Here is a 16586-nt window from a genome sequence, read left to right on the forward strand (position 1 = left end):
GTCTACAGTTTCCTGATATGATTGAATTTCAATAAAAAGCAAGTCGGGAAACCGGAAGCTGGACGCTTCAGGTACGAAAGGTTTTGTGTATTTCTTAGTACGTAGCACGTAACATATCCATATATTATGTGAGAGTATCCACTTTCGGGTGATATTGACATTCATAGTCTCCAATTTTCAAAGAAGCAACAAATTTGAGGTTAAATTATATTTTCAATGAAATGAATCTTTAAGGAAGCTCTGCCTTTGGTTCCCGTTTGGATGTGGGAAGCCATAAACAGCTGTGCAATGTCTGCTATTCTGGTAGATGCTGCCATGTGGGCGCATACCAGTGCCCTGTATCACATACACGACACTAAGCCCAGCCCTTATGTGCGGAATTTTTGTCGCACAACTCCCATCGCGGTTGAAGATGTGCAATGATTTTCGATCACCATATAGAGTATTTTTGCTTAAGATTCAGCGATAACTTACCAATAGAACATTATAAGATCCAAAATGGATCGTATCAGAAACGAATATTTGATCAATGTTGAAAACTCGCTAAAGAAAGCACGGAAACCTCAAAACTTTCTGGTCTCACAATCGCAACTCTCGTTGTCCTGCCCAACTATCATCTCCGTCCATTAAATTCTCTAGTTCCTCGGCTAACTACCTTCAACTATCTTGTGATTTAATCTGCCACTATTTTTCCTCAGTCTATCTTGCGCCTTCTTCCTCCGAATCCCTCCCGCTAGTGGATGTAGCTTGCCCGGCATCGCCTACCATTCCCCTTCTTACCGCTCTCCTTGTCGAGTACCTCATTGGTAAACTTGATGCCAATGTCGGCCGTTGCTATGATGGTCTTCCAAACCTCTTTTTGCTTAAAACTGGTCAGTCCATACCCCTTCCTCTATCCCTTATTTTCAACGAATGCCTCGAAGAGAATCATTTTCCCCGCGTGTGGAAAGAGGCTCTTATCATCCCCCACAAAAGTGGCGATCGTACGCTTGCCGAGAATTACCGTGCCATTTCCCTCCTCCCTTCGTGTTCCAAAACCTTGGAAAGATATGTCAGCGACTGGTTTTCAGCCCACTTGGGTCACCACATAGTGAAAGAGCAACACGTTTTGTTAAGCGTAGGTCGGCACCAATTTGCTCGACTTTACCAACTTTGTCGCCAAATGTCTAAATTCATGACAAGAATTGCATACCATTTACACTGACTTTGCTAAATCCTTCTATCGTGAAATTCCTGCCCGATTAAAGCGGAAGCTTCGAAATTGTCGATAATGTGATTGCATTGCCCGAAAAGCAGAGCCGTTGCGGGGTTTGTAGGGGGACATACCCGGATTTAACTGGACAACTCGGCCCACTCCATCATGTCAGCGCCGCCAAAAGTCGCGGTAGATACGACGAACTACCAGCATCTGAGCCGATTACCCGGAAAATCAACTGCCACCAACCAAACAGGTCAAGTAATGTTTGGCTAACTTGACCGTTGCTACCCATAACTCTCCCCACGGGGTGATGAAATGGTCCTGAAGGCATCTGTTGGCCCCATCGAAGGCCGTGCCATTATCGCTGTAGAGATCAGTATATCGCGACCCCCCAACCCGTGAAGCGGGTGAACATATCGAAAAACACCTGAGAAATGAGATGCTCGACCGCCTCGATTTGCCGAAAACCGCCAAGTGTGCCTTCCGCGTGATGCGAGGCCATTTGGTGCCAAGCGCAGTATAAACAGGCCACAGTAGTCGACAAAAAGGGAAAGTAGGTTTAGGTTAGGGTAAGTTGCCAAAATTTCATGGTACTAGGATGAACTTAAGGGGGGTTTTTAAACAATTACAAAAAATTATAGTAATATACTATTATTAACTTTATTTAAAAAGATATCGGCATGGAAGGTATTTCGGAGCCCAGGCACCATATAGTGGCAGCCACCTGATTTTTTTCAGATTTTTCGGTTTGATAGTTTCTGAGAATGGCCCCCTTAAAGAAGTGATCACTTTCAACCCCCCATGCTCCCCACCCTTCCAACAAATGTCAAAACTAAGATCGGGTTTGAAAAGTACTAATCGAGACCTTTAATTTGATACCCACATGACTATATTTGTTGAAAAAAAATTTTACACAAGCCTTTTGCATGTATGGGGACCCCCCCCCCCCTTAAATTCGACGTAAAAGGATGTAATCCACTGTATGCGTGAGCGTTCACAGTTCCCACCTTTCTACGAAATTTGGTGTCAATCGCTATAACCATCTCCGAGAAAAATGCGTGTGACGGACAGACAGACAGACAGACAGTAAACCGATTTTAATAAGGTTTTGTGTTTACACAAAGCCTTAAAAAAGTGGAGCACCATATGATGACTTCAGACTCTTTTGGTCCAGTTCGAATACCAAGCTGAAACCCTCCACGTTTGTAAATTTGTCCTTCCTGGCATTCATGAACTTTACCTTCCAGTGTCCAAAGTCCATGCCCGGGTTCTGTTCACTCAGCATTGGGATGATGTCCTCTGCCTTTTTTCGAAGGCCCGATAACCAACTTCTGGCATGTTCTGCGCAGCTCAGTGGTCACAATAGTGAACTTGGTCCGACCGCCAGAACTCAAATCCGGGAATACCCGCTGAAGCCACTTTAAGGCAGCCTCATCAGTGTATTGTCCCTCTGACATTTTGCCATCCTTGGGAGGAACTCTCACGCCAGCAGTCAGAACAGAGGCTGCAGCTTGCGCATACGCCCTCTTCCTTCCCGCTTTCGTGTTCGTATTCTTATGGGAGGGACCAACTTCATTGAGATCTCTCTCGGTGATTTGATCGCCTGCAGTCTGGGGTGTCCAGTGTGGATCCCACAGGGGTTAACAGTTTATCCCCATCTTTCGCCGAAGATTCCGCTTCCTTGCGTCCTATTTCTCTGGAAATTGCCGCGTCTAGTGGTGCACTCATGTTCCTGTCATCATTCCCAAGGTGCTTCATCTCGCAGTGCCTTCTTCTGCCGCTGGCTTGGATCCTTTCTAGGCTCACGGTGTCCGGGCCGCTTAGATCCCTTTCCGCATACCGGCGTTAAACCAGTAGCGTCCACGTCACCAGCTTCCCTTTCTTCCGCTCCTCCCGGTAAGGAGGACAGGCGTTATTCAGCCTGTAGTCCTCCCTCCTTAGTGTCCGAAGTTCTCTTCTGCCAAGCCCTCAAATTTACTAAATTTTCCCATTACAGGTGCTATATAACCAAATAAAGGAATCTTTTATTAATTTCAGGCTTGGAATCTGTAAACGAAGAGCTCGTCAGTACAGAAATAATTGCTCACAACCAGCAACAAACACTTCATATCCTCTTTCGACAGCACACCGGAGTTCATTGAATCCGGCTCAGAAAACGGCTGAGGATCATCTTGTTCCGAAGGAAGACTTCGTATAATGGACCATATCGGGATTAGATTTAATTAAATATCATAGGCTTGGATGATATCATATTCCATTATGAGTGTTTATCGATGTATGTATGCATGTGAAAACTTAAATCGTCAACATGTACCAAATTGATGTTTAAACGATGGTGTAGCAATTATAAACGGAACTAATTTTTGTGAGTAGCATTGTCTGAATACATTCCCTTCGGAGGATTTTTAGCCTCTCATTATCTTCCTCATGAAAAATTCGCCTATGACATTATCATTGGAGCCTAAAGTCATCTTCAAACGCTGTTGTCGAGACGCTTCCTTCCGAGGGGCTCACAAATAGGAAAAATAAACATCCAATGGCTGCCGCTTTTCGTCTCCTGAAAGTAGGCGTGGAACCCTTTTGTGGAATCATATTTATTTGAAAATATTTGACAGTTGAATGTATATTAAATACAGTTGTAGTAAACTTAATTGTTAATTCACACTATGTATTACATTTAATGGCTAGTTCACACTGTTACATTTCTCCTTCCTTCAGTAATTTTACATCTCTTCGACTAGTCTCTTGGGTCGATTTCTTAGCCGTTGGCTTCGCCGTACTGGATGTTCACATTTGTTGTGCTTCGGTGTGTTGTCCTTGTTCACTCATGTTTCCGTTTTCATGCGACGGTATAGCGGGCTGCATAGACTGCTGATGTTCCTGTTCATCATTTGCTGTCGGGCTTGCAGATTGGTAATGGAAACTGTTTCGCTTAAAATTTGAGACATCCCGGAAGTCGATTGATGGTGGTATTACCCTCCGTTCTCGGATATGATCTGCATGTCGTCTTCTTTCTACACCGTCCTCTGTTCGAACACGGTAGGAATATCGATTTGTTCTTTCGACTATGTTGGCTGGTGCCCACATTTTCTCGATGTCTGTCTTTACGAATACTGGTTGTGCTGGTTGGAACTCTCTGCTAGACTGCTCTGCTTGAAGATTTTGTTTTACATGTTTAAAATGCATCTCTCGCCGTACATTAGGCTTCAGATTGTCAAATAAAGTTCGCAGGCGTCGACCTAGCAAAAATTCAGATGGTGCCTTCCCTGTAAAGGAGTGTGGTGTGTTTCGATATGTAAATAGAAATGTGCGCAAGCGCTGACGTTGTGATAAACCATCATATTCACTGGCTTTCATGCGCTCCTTGAATGTTCGTACGAATCGTTCGGCTAGTCCGTTGGTTTTCGGATGGTACGGTGAAGACGTTACATGTTTTATTCCATGACTTTGACAATAATTTCGAAACTCTTCTGACGTAAATTGACTACCATTATCCGACACGATAATTTCCGGATAACCAAATGTTATAAACTTCTCCTCTAGGAATTCGCACAAAGTTCTTGTGGTGGCAGCATAAAGTACATCTGCTTCTACCCACTTTGATAAAGCATCAACAAGCACAATCCACATTTTTCCTTCGAAGGGACCTGCAAAGTCCACATGCAGTCGTTGCCAACAATGCTCTGGCAGGGACCAAAAGTAGATTGGCAGTTCAGATTGTTTTGGGCGTTGCCGTTGACATGCCATGCATGATTTCACTGTATGTTTCACGTCCTTGTCGATGTTCGGCCACCATACATAGTACCTCGCTGACGCACGCATAGAGCCAATGCCCGGATGCCCTCTATGAAGATGCCTCAATGTTACTTCTTGAAGATTATCGGGCACGATAATTCGTCCTTGCCACATCAAAATACCGTTTTCGTATGATAGTTCCTCCCGTTTGTCGTAATATGGTTTCAGCTCGTTGTTGATACACTTCGTGTCTGGCCAGTGACGCTCAATTAACTCAATTACTCGTCGTAATATTAGGTTATGTTTCGTCTGCTTCCTAAGTTCCTGTTCTGTTAGTACAATATCATCAAGCTTCCGTATTTGAATTACCGCATAAATTTTATGAATCTTCTGCGCTTCCTCCGAAATTGCTTCATGTGCGTTTGGTAAGCGTGATAAGCAATCAGCTAGAATATTGTATTTGCCTTGACGATACTGTATATCATAATTGTATGCACCTAACATTAGTGCCCATCTCGTCAGACGGTTGTTTACGATTTTTTGCAAATTTCGTTTGTCTCCCAATAGGTGTTGAAGCGGCTTGTGATCCGTAATTAATGTAAACTTTGTCCCACGTAAATATGGATCAAATTTCTTCACGGCGAAAAATATTGCTAATGCCTCCTTGTCAACGGTAGCGTATTTTTGTTCTGCTTTGTTCAATTTTCGTGACGCGTAGGCGATAGGTAACTCGTTGTTAGCCTCGTCCTGATGATATAAAACAGCACCAAGGCCTACATCGGATGCGTCTGTTGCCAAATAAAGCGGTTTTGTGTGATCGTAAGGAGTTAGATGACGAGCGCTAGCTATCATATGTTTAACATTATCAAATTGTTTCTGTTCCTTTATTGACCATCGCCATTGCGACTTTGTACCAGTTAATGCGTGTAGTTCGGAATATGCTCCATGTAAGTTGGGTATGAATTTCTCGTAAAAATTGACCAATCCCAGAAAGGATCGTGACTCCTTCTTGTTAGTGGGTATTGCAGCATTTTTTATTGCTATCAGCTTGTCTTCCACTGGATAGATCCCTTTTCGGTTGAATTGATGGCCCAAATAGTCGATACTGTCTTGAAAAAAGCTACATTTGTTCTTTTCGATACGAAAACCAGCTTCACGCAGACGTTTAAAAACTTCTCTTAATGATCTTAGATGGCTATCTTCATCTGGACCTGTAATGCCTATGTCGTCGAAATAGATTGCAACGTTTGGTATGCCAGCAAGTAGATTTTCCATATAATTTTGAAATGTTCCGGGTGCACTCGATATACCAGGAGTCATACGGTTATACTGAAAATACCCTTTGTGTGTGAATATGATTAGGTATTTTCTTGACTCTGGACTAATCTCGAATTGTAGATAGGCATCGCGTAGATCTAATTTCGTGTACTTCTCACCCTTGGCAAGCTGCTGACGGAGGTTTTCGAATGTTGGTACTGGATGTCGTATTGTTACTAGTGCTGGATTCAGTGTAACACGAAAATCACCACAAATACGTATATTTCCGTTTCGTTTAACCACGTTGACAGTGGGTGTTGCCCATTCGATCGGTGTTTCGTTGGGGTCAACAGGTGAGATAATTCCAAGCTGCTGTAACCTTTCAAGTTCGAATTCCACGCTTTTTTGAATTCCGAATCGGACTGGCCTGGCTGGGGGGGGGGGGGGGGCTGGGTTGTTGTTTCCTTTACGTCAATTTTAACTTGGTAGTTATTTATTTTTCCCAGTCCTTCTTCGAATAGCTGCTTGTTCTTTTCCAATATGTCATTTAACTTCTGATGCAGTGGTTTCGTTGTCGGCTGCACGTGGTTGTTGACACGATCTACGTTGTACACTGGTTCGGGCAGTGGCAAATTGAAGGCTTCATTCCACTCCAAGCCAAATAACATTGGATTCGCGTTGTCCACCATGACTACTTTCAAAGATCGCGTTCGCTTGTTCAGCGTCACTGTCACTGTAGCTTCCCCTTGGCAAGGTAAATCGAAATTGCCATAAGCCCGTAGTTTTGGCTTCCCTTTAAGCGTTGGTGATTCGATCTGTTTCCAAAAATCTGTACTTATAATGGAAACTGACGCGCCCGGATCCCAGTCCATCGTACACGTGACACCGTTTATCTTAACGTCAATGTTTCTTTTCTTAGCAATGGCACTCATTACTTTAAAAACTTGCTCACAACTCGAAATAGATGTATCACTATTTTTTACGTTGTAAATACGCTGTTGTTTCTTTTTGTCTCTCGCGATCAATTTAGCTCTGCCTTTTCTTATACAGCACGACCCGTAATGTCCACGTTTGCCACACGCTTCACAATTGTGATTCGCCGCCTTGCAGTTGTCTTTTGAATGTCTTTCACGCGCACCACATCTTAAACATTGTTCTTCCGACAAAATTCGGATCCGCTTACCGATTTTCGCACGACGTTTTACTATCTTTTTCACTTCCGCGCATTCACTTTCTACAATGTCTTTTTCCGCCAACTCTCTTGATAGCGGTATTTTGAAAACTTCCGCGAATGACACTTCATTTTCTATGCCTTCAATATCATCAAATGTTTTTAGCTCTGGCCACCTTTGTTTCAATTCCACTTCAAGTCGGGGATGGTTGAGACCCGTTGCAAACCGATCACGTAATTGACGTTCTAGCATGTCGCCGTCGTAGCCACAATCGCGACTTATGTCTTTTAGCCTGTTCGCGTAAGATTCGAATGACTCATCTTTTTTCCTCACACAATTCCAAAAGTTCGTTACAGCTTTGAAGCGCGTGGTTTTTCGTTCAAAAAGCTTCACGAATTTTTCCGCGATTTCTGTGTAAGTCAGGTTTTCAAATTTTTTCTTTGCGTCCGCAAATGCAATTTTTAGTTCGCGATAGGTTTCCGGCTTTAGACATGATACGAATAATTCTCTTTTCGAACTTATATCATCCGCGATTCCCCACATGTGGCACTGGGCTTCAAAATAATCTACGAAAACACTAGCCGTTGTAACGCCATCATATTTCTCACATTTAAAGTTTTTTAGGATGTTTTGTTTTTTTACCTCTGTAGAGATGTTTTCTCTACCAACCGTCACGGTAGCGAAATTTTCAAGAATTTTTAGGATGGCGGTTTGTTTCTCCGCCTGCACACGTAAAAATTCGGCAAACTGTGTGGCGTCCATATTTAACTCGCGCTCGGAAAAACGAAAAACACGACCGTCCTCGTCGGCAGTATGTTGTGGAATCATATTTATTTGAAAATATTTGACAGTTGAATGTATATTAAATACAGTTGTAGTAAACTTAATTGTTAATTCACACTATGTATTACATTTAATGGTTAGTTCACACTGTTACAAACCCACCGAGTGAGGACTTTGTGATGATCCTTTAACTGAAGTTGACTTTTCAGCTGTCTCCCAGAAAGTTAGGCTTTTCATGATATTTTTGATCGTCTTGGTGTTGGACTAGTATTGGGACTTGGATTCTCACAATTTCCAAACCCTCTGAAAAATTCTTCCAGCCTTGTACCGACAAAGAGATTCAATATTTAGCTTGAACTGTGCCAATTTTGGGTGCATTCTTCCCATGGGGGAAAGCTTTATAATATTTCGTTATTTATTAGATACTTTTCTCGAACTAATACTAAAGGAAACCAAAGAAACCAGAATCTGTGCCATGCGCTTCTTAAAGGGTTCGGTTACTATAATAATATTTGCATGTTTAAAAAAATTAGTTCCATTTATCTTTGATATACTATATCTTCGTATCTCTCGTGAAACAATAAAAAGATAAATTTAATGTGATTTAGTCTATATACTATTGGAATTTATGTTAAGTACAATCAAAGAAAAGTTGACTCAAGAAAGATATTTTGGAGACTTTATGCTTAAGATATTTAGCTGAAAGCAAATTTACATACGTAAAAGTATTATCCATAAAAACATAACTCGAATTTGAGATGAATAAATGTTGTGCCTGCATTACAGTGCCCGCTGTCTATTTAAAATCTAATGAAATATAAATGTTATCTGTAAAACTATGTTTGTTATTTTTCAAGGTGTGATATATTTACATTGCCCTGGACGATTGAATTTCGCTCATTCGTGAGCTGGGTTTCCGGAGTTTTCCGTAATTTCTATCATAATTTTAACTTTCGAACCAACTATTTTCCTAGATTTCTCTTGATTAGTGAATCAAGTTTGTGAATCATATAATAGTCTCTGCATCGAAGCTTTACGGAGAACGCATTGAGGGAGTAAAGTAAATTGAGTAATTTTATTTATTTTATAAAAAAAACCAACAACTGGCCCCTTTCCCTTAACTCCAAGAATTTATTTACGTTTGCATAATTCCAAATTATATTTTAATCCGCTAAATAGTGTAGGCCAATATTGAAGGTGATAGCTTGCATTCATTCCTGTGTGGAGTTGCCAAATCTCCCATCAGGCGCGTCCCTTCGTGCTGATAAGGGAATGCTCGGCGAATGTGTCATGGCCATGCACATGCACGCATCCGGAGATGTGCGTGTATGGGCATGTTTATGCGCAGGCCGGGTAGGTGGGAAGTAAACGCCCACCCGTGGATAAAAATTGGCTATGGGAAGGATACCCAGAAATAAAACCAAACATGGAGGAGCAGAAGAAGAATGAAGTTACGGTGCAGGGCTTCGGAAACCCAGTGCCGGCGGTTTTTGGGAGTGAGCAAGCGGGCTCCCGGCCGTCGATATCCAACGACCGCAGTGCCTCAGTAGTGGGAACCTTGGCTACTGTGGCATCTAATGTTACAAGCGTACGGGAGGAACTTGAACTGGCTCCAGTGATGGATCCGTTCAGAAGGAGCTCGATTTTTCGCAGATCCCCTCCCACACGGGCACAAGCCCCCACGATCGCTACCCCCAGTGGGAAGCGTATAGCGGGAGTCTTCGATGAGGAAGAATCGCTGACGCCGATTCACCCGAGCGATGTTTTGGGCAATGATCAGTCTGGAGCTGCCTTTACTGCCCTCGGTAAAAAGATCATGGAGCTGGCTGAGTTTATAAAGGAGCGCAGGAACATTCACCAAAATATAAGGGCCATGATAAGAGGCATCCATTTGACGTACGGCAAGGCCCAGGATGAACGAGTAGGGAAGTCGCCGATTGGAAAAGTGAACCAGGCAACTCAAGTAACGCCGGTTCAAAACACAAAAGGGGAGAAACCGGGGAAGAGGCTGCGCGAGAAGCTGAATGACTCAACAGGCCAGCAAACCCCGAAAAGAAAAAAGGACTCAACTCCCAAAAAGGCGGAGTTTATGAAAAGTACGTCTGAAGCTACCAGGGAAAATACTGCAGTGGCTGCCTCGCGAAAAGGGATCGAACCTTCAAAGGCGGATGCGGAAGCTTGGAGGAAGGTAGAACCGCGGAAAAAAAGTTATCGGAGGAAGATTAGACCGGAGGTGATTTTCATTTCCAAACGGGGCGAAGGGTCATACGCCGACATTCTCAGGAAAGTGAAGGCAGACCCCGAACTCACCAATTTGGGAGACAACGTCAGCCGCATTAAACGGTCCCAGAAGGAAGATCTTATGTTGGAACTTAAGAAATCCAAGGATGTAACCGCGGACAAATTCTTAAGCCAAATCGGGAAGACTTTAGGGCAGGAAGCCGACATAAGAGCTAGCAGGCCGGAGATCATTATAATCTGCAAAGATATAGATGAAATCACGACGAAGGAGGAGGTTCGCGAAGTGTTGGAGAAACAGTTCGATCTTGCCGGACTACAAGAGTCAGCGGTGAAAACGCTAAGGAAAGCCTATGGGGGAACACAAACCGCCATCATCAGCCTACCAGTGGAGAACGCACTCAAACTGTTAGCAGCAGGGAGAGTGAGAATAGGCTGGGTAATGTGTCGCCTTAGGGAACAGGTGGCGTTAAAACGGTGCTTTAGATGCCTTGGCTTTGGTCACATTGCGAAGTCATGCACTAACCCAAATGATAGGTCAAAGCAAAGCAGGAGATGCGGAGTGAAAGGCCACATGAGCAAGGACTGCGGAGCTGACCCAAATTGTCTACTGTGCAAAGGAAAGGAGGGTGTGGACCATCGGCACATTGCGGGCAGCAGCAGGTGCCCGGAATACAGAAGAGCCCTTAGTACGAATCGCAGATGAGGTTGATACAAATCAACCTCAACCACTGCGAGGCGGCGCAGGATCTACTCGCGCAAACCATCCGCGAGAAAAACGTCGATGTGGCCATACTAAGTGAACCATACCGAAACCGCGGTGGTAGCGTTTGGGTCAAAGACCAAACGGGCCAAGCAGCGCTGTGGACTTGTGGAGAACAAGCCTTCCAGGAAATAATGGAGCACCCGGAGGAGGGCTTCATCAGAGCGAAGGTGAAGGGCATCCACATCTACAGCTGCTATGCTCCACCCAGCGCTACACTCGTCGAGTATGAGCGGATGCTTGCTGCTCTTGTTTTGGATGCAAGAGGACGTTGGCCGATCATAATAGGAGGCGATTTCAATGCGTGGGCTCTTGAATGGGGCAGCCGGATAACTAATGTGAGGGGACGTGTTCTCCTCGAAGCATTCGCGGAGCTGGACGTGGTACTGGCGAATGTTGGGTCTTCGTACACTTTCCGGGGAAGGGGCCTGGGGTCTATAGTGGACCTGACATACGTGAGTGCCACTTTAGCCAGTAGAATCGCTTGGCATGTCAGTGAGGACTATACTCACAGCGACCACCAGGCAATCTGCATAGAGATCAAGGGCGGATCGAGCTCTAAAAAGAGTTTTCGCAAAATGCCGGGTGGACAGTGAAAGCTTTCGAGGGGGACACGTTTTCCGCGGTGCTCAAATCCGACATATCCCTGAATGGTACGGCTGGAAAGAAAGCCACCCAGATTACTCGATGGGTGACGGAAGCATGCGATGCTACTATGCCCAGAAGGCGATTGCTCCCTAGTAGGCAACCCAACTACTGGTGGAACAATGAAATCGCAAGTTTGCGAGCCGCATGTTTTCGGGCAAGGAGGCTTTGCCAGAGGCTCAGGGGAAAACCCGGTGGCGACGGTCGAGAGGAGGCACACAAGCAATTGCGTGGCCGCCTAAAGGAAGCCATTCGGAGGAGCAAAAAGAACTGCTTCAAACAGCTGTGCGACCATGCCGACATAAACCCTTGGGGCGAGGCTTACAGAGTGGTGATGAAAAGGCTGCGGAAATCACCCCAGGTAACCTGTCCGCGCCTCCTGAAACAGATTGTTACCACTCTGTTCCCTCACCACGAAAATAGGGGAAGGCAAGATTTTGTCCAGCCAAATGACGGCATAATACCGCCTGTAACTGTGGAGAAGCTGCGGGAAATATGTGGTAGGTTCGGTGATAACAAGGCCCCAGGTTTGGATGGCATCCCCAACCGAGCTTTGAAACTGGCAGTGAAGACTAGGCCCGACCTTTTCGCCAACACCTTCGAGGCATGCCTAAAAGAAGGAATATTCCCTGCCCAGTGGAAAAAGCAAAAGTTGGTGTTGCTTCCGAAGCCTGGCAAGCAACCTGGAAACCCAGCGTCGTATCGTCCTATCTGCCTGTTGGATACAATGGGGAAGATGATGGAGAGAGTCATCTACAACAGACTCCTGCCCATCGTCGAAACCAGCAATGGTTTGTCGGAACGCGAGTTTGGTTTCCGACGCGCCCACTCTACGGTGGACGCAATTGGCATGGTGGTAAACCTGGCAAAAAGTGCACTGATTTCTGGCGGCTGCTGTGCCGTGGTGGCGTTGGATGTCAAAAACGCATTCAACTCGGCCAACTGGAATAGAATTAAACGGGCGTTGGCTGACATAGGTGTCCCCGGATACTTAGCGAATTTGGTGGAAAACTACCTCTCAGAGAGGACTCTCTGGTACGGGACGGATGAGGGCCCCAAAGAGTACATGGTCACAGCCGGGGTACCACAGGGATCGGTACTTGGTCCCCTGTTGTGGAATATCATGTATAATGAGGTGCTTGCTCTTCCCGTCCCAGAGGGGACTACGATTGTCGGCTTTGCTGATGACCTCGGAAACAGTGAGAGCAGTAAAGTCCTGGCTAGAAAAGGCCGGGCTGACCTTGGCGGACGCGAAAACGGAAGCGGTCTTGATAACGAAACGCAGGAAAAATAGTACTGTAAAAGTGGAGGTCGGTGGACATACGGTCGTATCAAAGCCGGCTATCAAATACCTGGGGGTAATAATTGATACCAAATTGAGTTTTAGGGAGCACCTAGAGTATACATGCCAAAAGGCAGCCAGTGCCACCACGGTACTTGCAAAAATGTTGCCAAATATTGGTGGGCCGAAACATTGCCGGAGGTTGGTGCTAGCCGGAGTGGTGCGCTCCATCTTGCTCTACTCGTCGCCTGTGTGGGCAGAGGCGCTTGCAAACTCTCAGAGACGAAAGCAAGTGAACTCGGTTTACCGGCGGATGGCTGTTGCAGTTTGCAGTGCTTTTAGAACCACATCAGATGAGGCAGTATTGGTGGTGGCAGGCATGATCCCGGTTGACATTCTAGCCAAAGAAATGAGTGTCCTGTACAATGCAAGACATATGGAGGGGCATGCACAGCGTAGAAATGCGGCAAGGTCAGAGTCGCTTGATCTCTGGCAACGCAGATGGGACGAGTCTGCGAAAGGTCGGTGGACGCACAGGCTCATTCCCAACATTAGGGTGTGGCTTGAGTGAAAACATGGGGATACCAACTACCACATTACCCAGTTCCTCACGGGACACGGTGGTTGCTACAGGCAGTATCTGCACTGCTTTGGGTTGGATGATTTTCCGAACTGTCCCAGATGCGATGGCATACCGGAGGATCCAGAGCATGTGATGTTTCACTGCCCACGATCTGCGATGGAGAGAAGGAGCTTAAACCAGGTGCTGGGCAGGAGCGGGATCCCGGAGAGCTTGGTTACTGAGATGCTGGAGTCCGAGGAGAAGTGGCTTCCGGTTTGCTCCGCAATCATCCAAATGCAGGAGGAGTTGCTGAAAGAACAAAGAAGGAGGAAAGCTGTAAATAAGAGAAGGATGAGTGCCTAAGAGCAAACCTACCCCGCGAAGTAATACCTCAATGGTGGTCCCGCGGGGCTGGGGCTGGAGAGACCGGGGGTAGTTTTTAGTGGGTGTGAATCCCACACGCGCCCGCTGTTATTCCGCCGTTCGGGCGGCGGAGCTGCGGCCGACGTGTCTTTCTAAGATTTTCCACCTCCGTGTACGCACAAAAAAAAAAGCTTGCATTCATTTGAGCCGTTGAGCGGGATCGGCTGATCGGAGAGACAGCAGATAAACGGGGAGATAGATCGTTTTTGCTGTTCAGGATTAAGGAATGCGACGGACTTGGAGAGTGGAGCCGTTGTATGGTGACTGTATTTGTTTGAAGTTTCGCACGTTTGTCAGAGATTCCGGAAAAATTGTTTTCCATGGGGAAAATGGAGATTTGGCACAGTTCAGGAAAGGCGAATTCCGGCGTTAATTGTATTATTCGTTTCTAAGGAAAGAATTAAAGCAATACGCCAGCCTAGTGCCGGAGTGTTTGGTATTTCGTTCGGCAAGGAGTCGTCAGGTTATAAAAGTTATTTTCACAGTCCGCCTTCGCGGATATAGAATCACTTTTTCCGACTTGAAAGGATAAGAAAGTGGTTTGAAGAGATAGACAGAGGATTCTAGGGAAGTTCGGGAATGTTTGAAGACTATCATCGCGCAGTAATCGTTATGTTGTTTGAATTTAAATTTAAGCTTGTATTTTATTTTCCATGGGAATTTCGAGATCAAAATAGGAGTAAAGGAAATCAAATAATGTGGTGAATGCTCGAATCCGGTGCTTCTAAATGTAAAAGATTTGAAAATCTTCGACGAAAACGATACAGCAGAAATGTGTGACGATGTTAGCAATAACCAGATCTGCAGCAGGGTAAAAGTTCGAAGAAGAACGATTTATTTAAGGAGTGATAGCCAGGTGGCGATTGTGGCCTTTAGATTTTAACTTTGACGAGTAACCGAGAGGAAAGAGAAACAAAAAAGATTTAGATTTTAGTTGCTGTTTAGTCCGCAGGGTTCGGGTTCGGAGTTTACGGCTCTATACGCCCGAACGAACTGTCGTTCTTTCTATCTTCATTTTTTAAGGTTTTGTGTAAACACAAAACCTTATTAAAATCGGTTTACTCTCTGTCTGTCTGTCTGTCTGTCTTTTTTTTTTTTTTTTTTTTTTATGGATGGAGGTGGAAATCTTAGAAAGACACTGCCGCGCCAGGTTGCAGCAGCGTGTGGGATTCTCACCCATTAAAACCACCCCCACTTTCTCCTTTCTCCTTTTCCCTTCCCCGCGGGACCGCCGCAAAGCATTACTTCGCGGGGTGGACTGTGCTTTACGCGACCACGCCTTCCGTTCTTCGCGTCCTCCTTGCGCGCTCCGCTTTTCCCAGTTCCTCTTGTATTCGTTTGATGGCGGTGTTCACCGCACACCAGTTTTCCTCCGATTTCAACATTTCCCCGACGATGTTCTGCGGGCTTAGAGTGGTTTTCAGGGAATCTTCCAGACTCCTCCTTTCTGAGAGAAATCGTGGACAGTGGAACATAACATGCTCCGGGTCCTCAGGTGTGCAACCACATTCAGGACACAAGGGAGAATCATCCAGCCTGAATTGGTGCAGGTACTTCCTGTAACCGCCATGTCCTGACAGGAATTGCGTCAGATGGTAGTTAATCTCACCGTGTCGTCGCTGGATCCACTCTTCAATACAGGGAATCAAAGTGTGGGTCCAGCGACCCCTCTGCGAGTCATCCCACCGTTTCTGCCACTTTTCCAGCGACTCTCGCCTTGCCGCCTTTCGGCGTTCTGCATCCTTTTCAAGAGGATTCATTTTCCTTGTCTCGTACAGGCAGCGTGTCTCACTTGCCATAATGTCTATCGGGATCATTCCCGCAATAACACACGCTGCCTCGCCTGATATTGTTCTGAAGGCGCTGCACACCCTTAGCGCCACTAAGCGGTAAGTCATATTTACTCTCCTACGATTACTCTCACACGCTAATGCTTCCTCCCAAACTGGTGCCGCGTATAATAGTGTGGAGCGAACCACTCCGGCCACAAGTAATCTGCGACTATACCTTGAACCTCCAATGTTAGGCATCATCCGCGCTAATGATACGCTGGTATTTGCCGCTTTCTCACAGGCATAGTCCAGATGTCCCCTGAAATTGATCTTAGCGTCAATCATCACCCCCAGGTATTTGATAACCGGCTTCGAAGTGATGACGTGACCACCAACGCGAATATTAATCGTATTCCTCTTTCTACGATTGGTAATCAAGACCGCCTCCGTCTTTTGTTCCGCAAGGTCAAGCTGAACCATCTCCAGCCACGCTTTTATGGCGTTAATGGTTTCGTTAGCGTACATTTCGACGTCTTCAAGTTCTTTCGCGACGACAACCACAGCTAGATCATCTGCGAAACCGATTATCGTGGCCTCCTTTGGCACGGGAAGGACAAGGACCCCATTGTACATGACGTTCCACAGGAGAGGACCCAACACTGAGCCCTGTGGTACTCCTGCGGTGCTTGGATCCCTCATCCGTGTCGTACCAAAGTGTCCTCTCCGAAAGGTAACTGTTGAGGGGCTTAGTCAAGT

General features: G+C 45.6%; 2 protein-coding genes across 3 annotated transcripts in view; one reads left to right on the plus strand and one right to left on the minus strand.

Annotated features, from left to right (window-relative positions):
- Window positions 1-3777, plus strand: part of LOC119660184 (thyrotropin receptor) — a 172721-nt gene extending 168944 nt beyond the window's left edge. For both annotated transcript variants that reach the window (XM_038068595.1, XM_038068596.1), the window contains exon 19: window positions 3236-3777. In XM_038068595.1, the coding sequence (XP_037924523.1) occupies window positions 3236-3395 (160 nt within the window). In that variant the 3' untranslated portion in view covers window positions 3396-3777. The remainder of the gene's footprint in view (window positions 1-3235) is intronic.
- Window positions 3778-3985: 208 nt separating this feature from the next.
- On the minus strand, window positions 3986-8190 carry LOC119660088 (uncharacterized protein K02A2.6-like). Its single transcript, XM_038068465.1, has 2 exons — window positions 6661-8190; window positions 3986-6562 (listed from the first exon to the last, which is right to left on the minus strand). The coding sequence occupies exons 1-2, from the start codon at window positions 8188-8190 to the stop codon at window positions 3986-3988; spliced, it is 4107 nt and encodes a 1368-aa protein (XP_037924393.1).
- Window positions 8191-16586: the final 8396 nt, after the last annotated feature.

The sequence above is a fragment of the Hermetia illucens genome, chromosome 6 (assembly GCF_905115235.1).
Source record: "Hermetia illucens chromosome 6, iHerIll2.2.curated.20191125, whole genome shotgun sequence".
Lineage (NCBI taxonomy): Eukaryota > Metazoa > Arthropoda > Insecta > Diptera > Stratiomyidae > Hermetia > Hermetia illucens.

Coding starts and splice junctions, on each gene's coding strand:
- LOC119660088 (XM_038068465.1), bottom strand. CDS start 8,190: ATGATTCCACAACATACTGCCGACGAGGACGGTCGTGTTTTTCGTTTT. Junction 6,563..6,660: donor ACTACCAAGTTAAAATTGAC/GTAAAGGAAACA, acceptor GAAAGGTTACAG/CAGCTTGGAATTATCTCACC.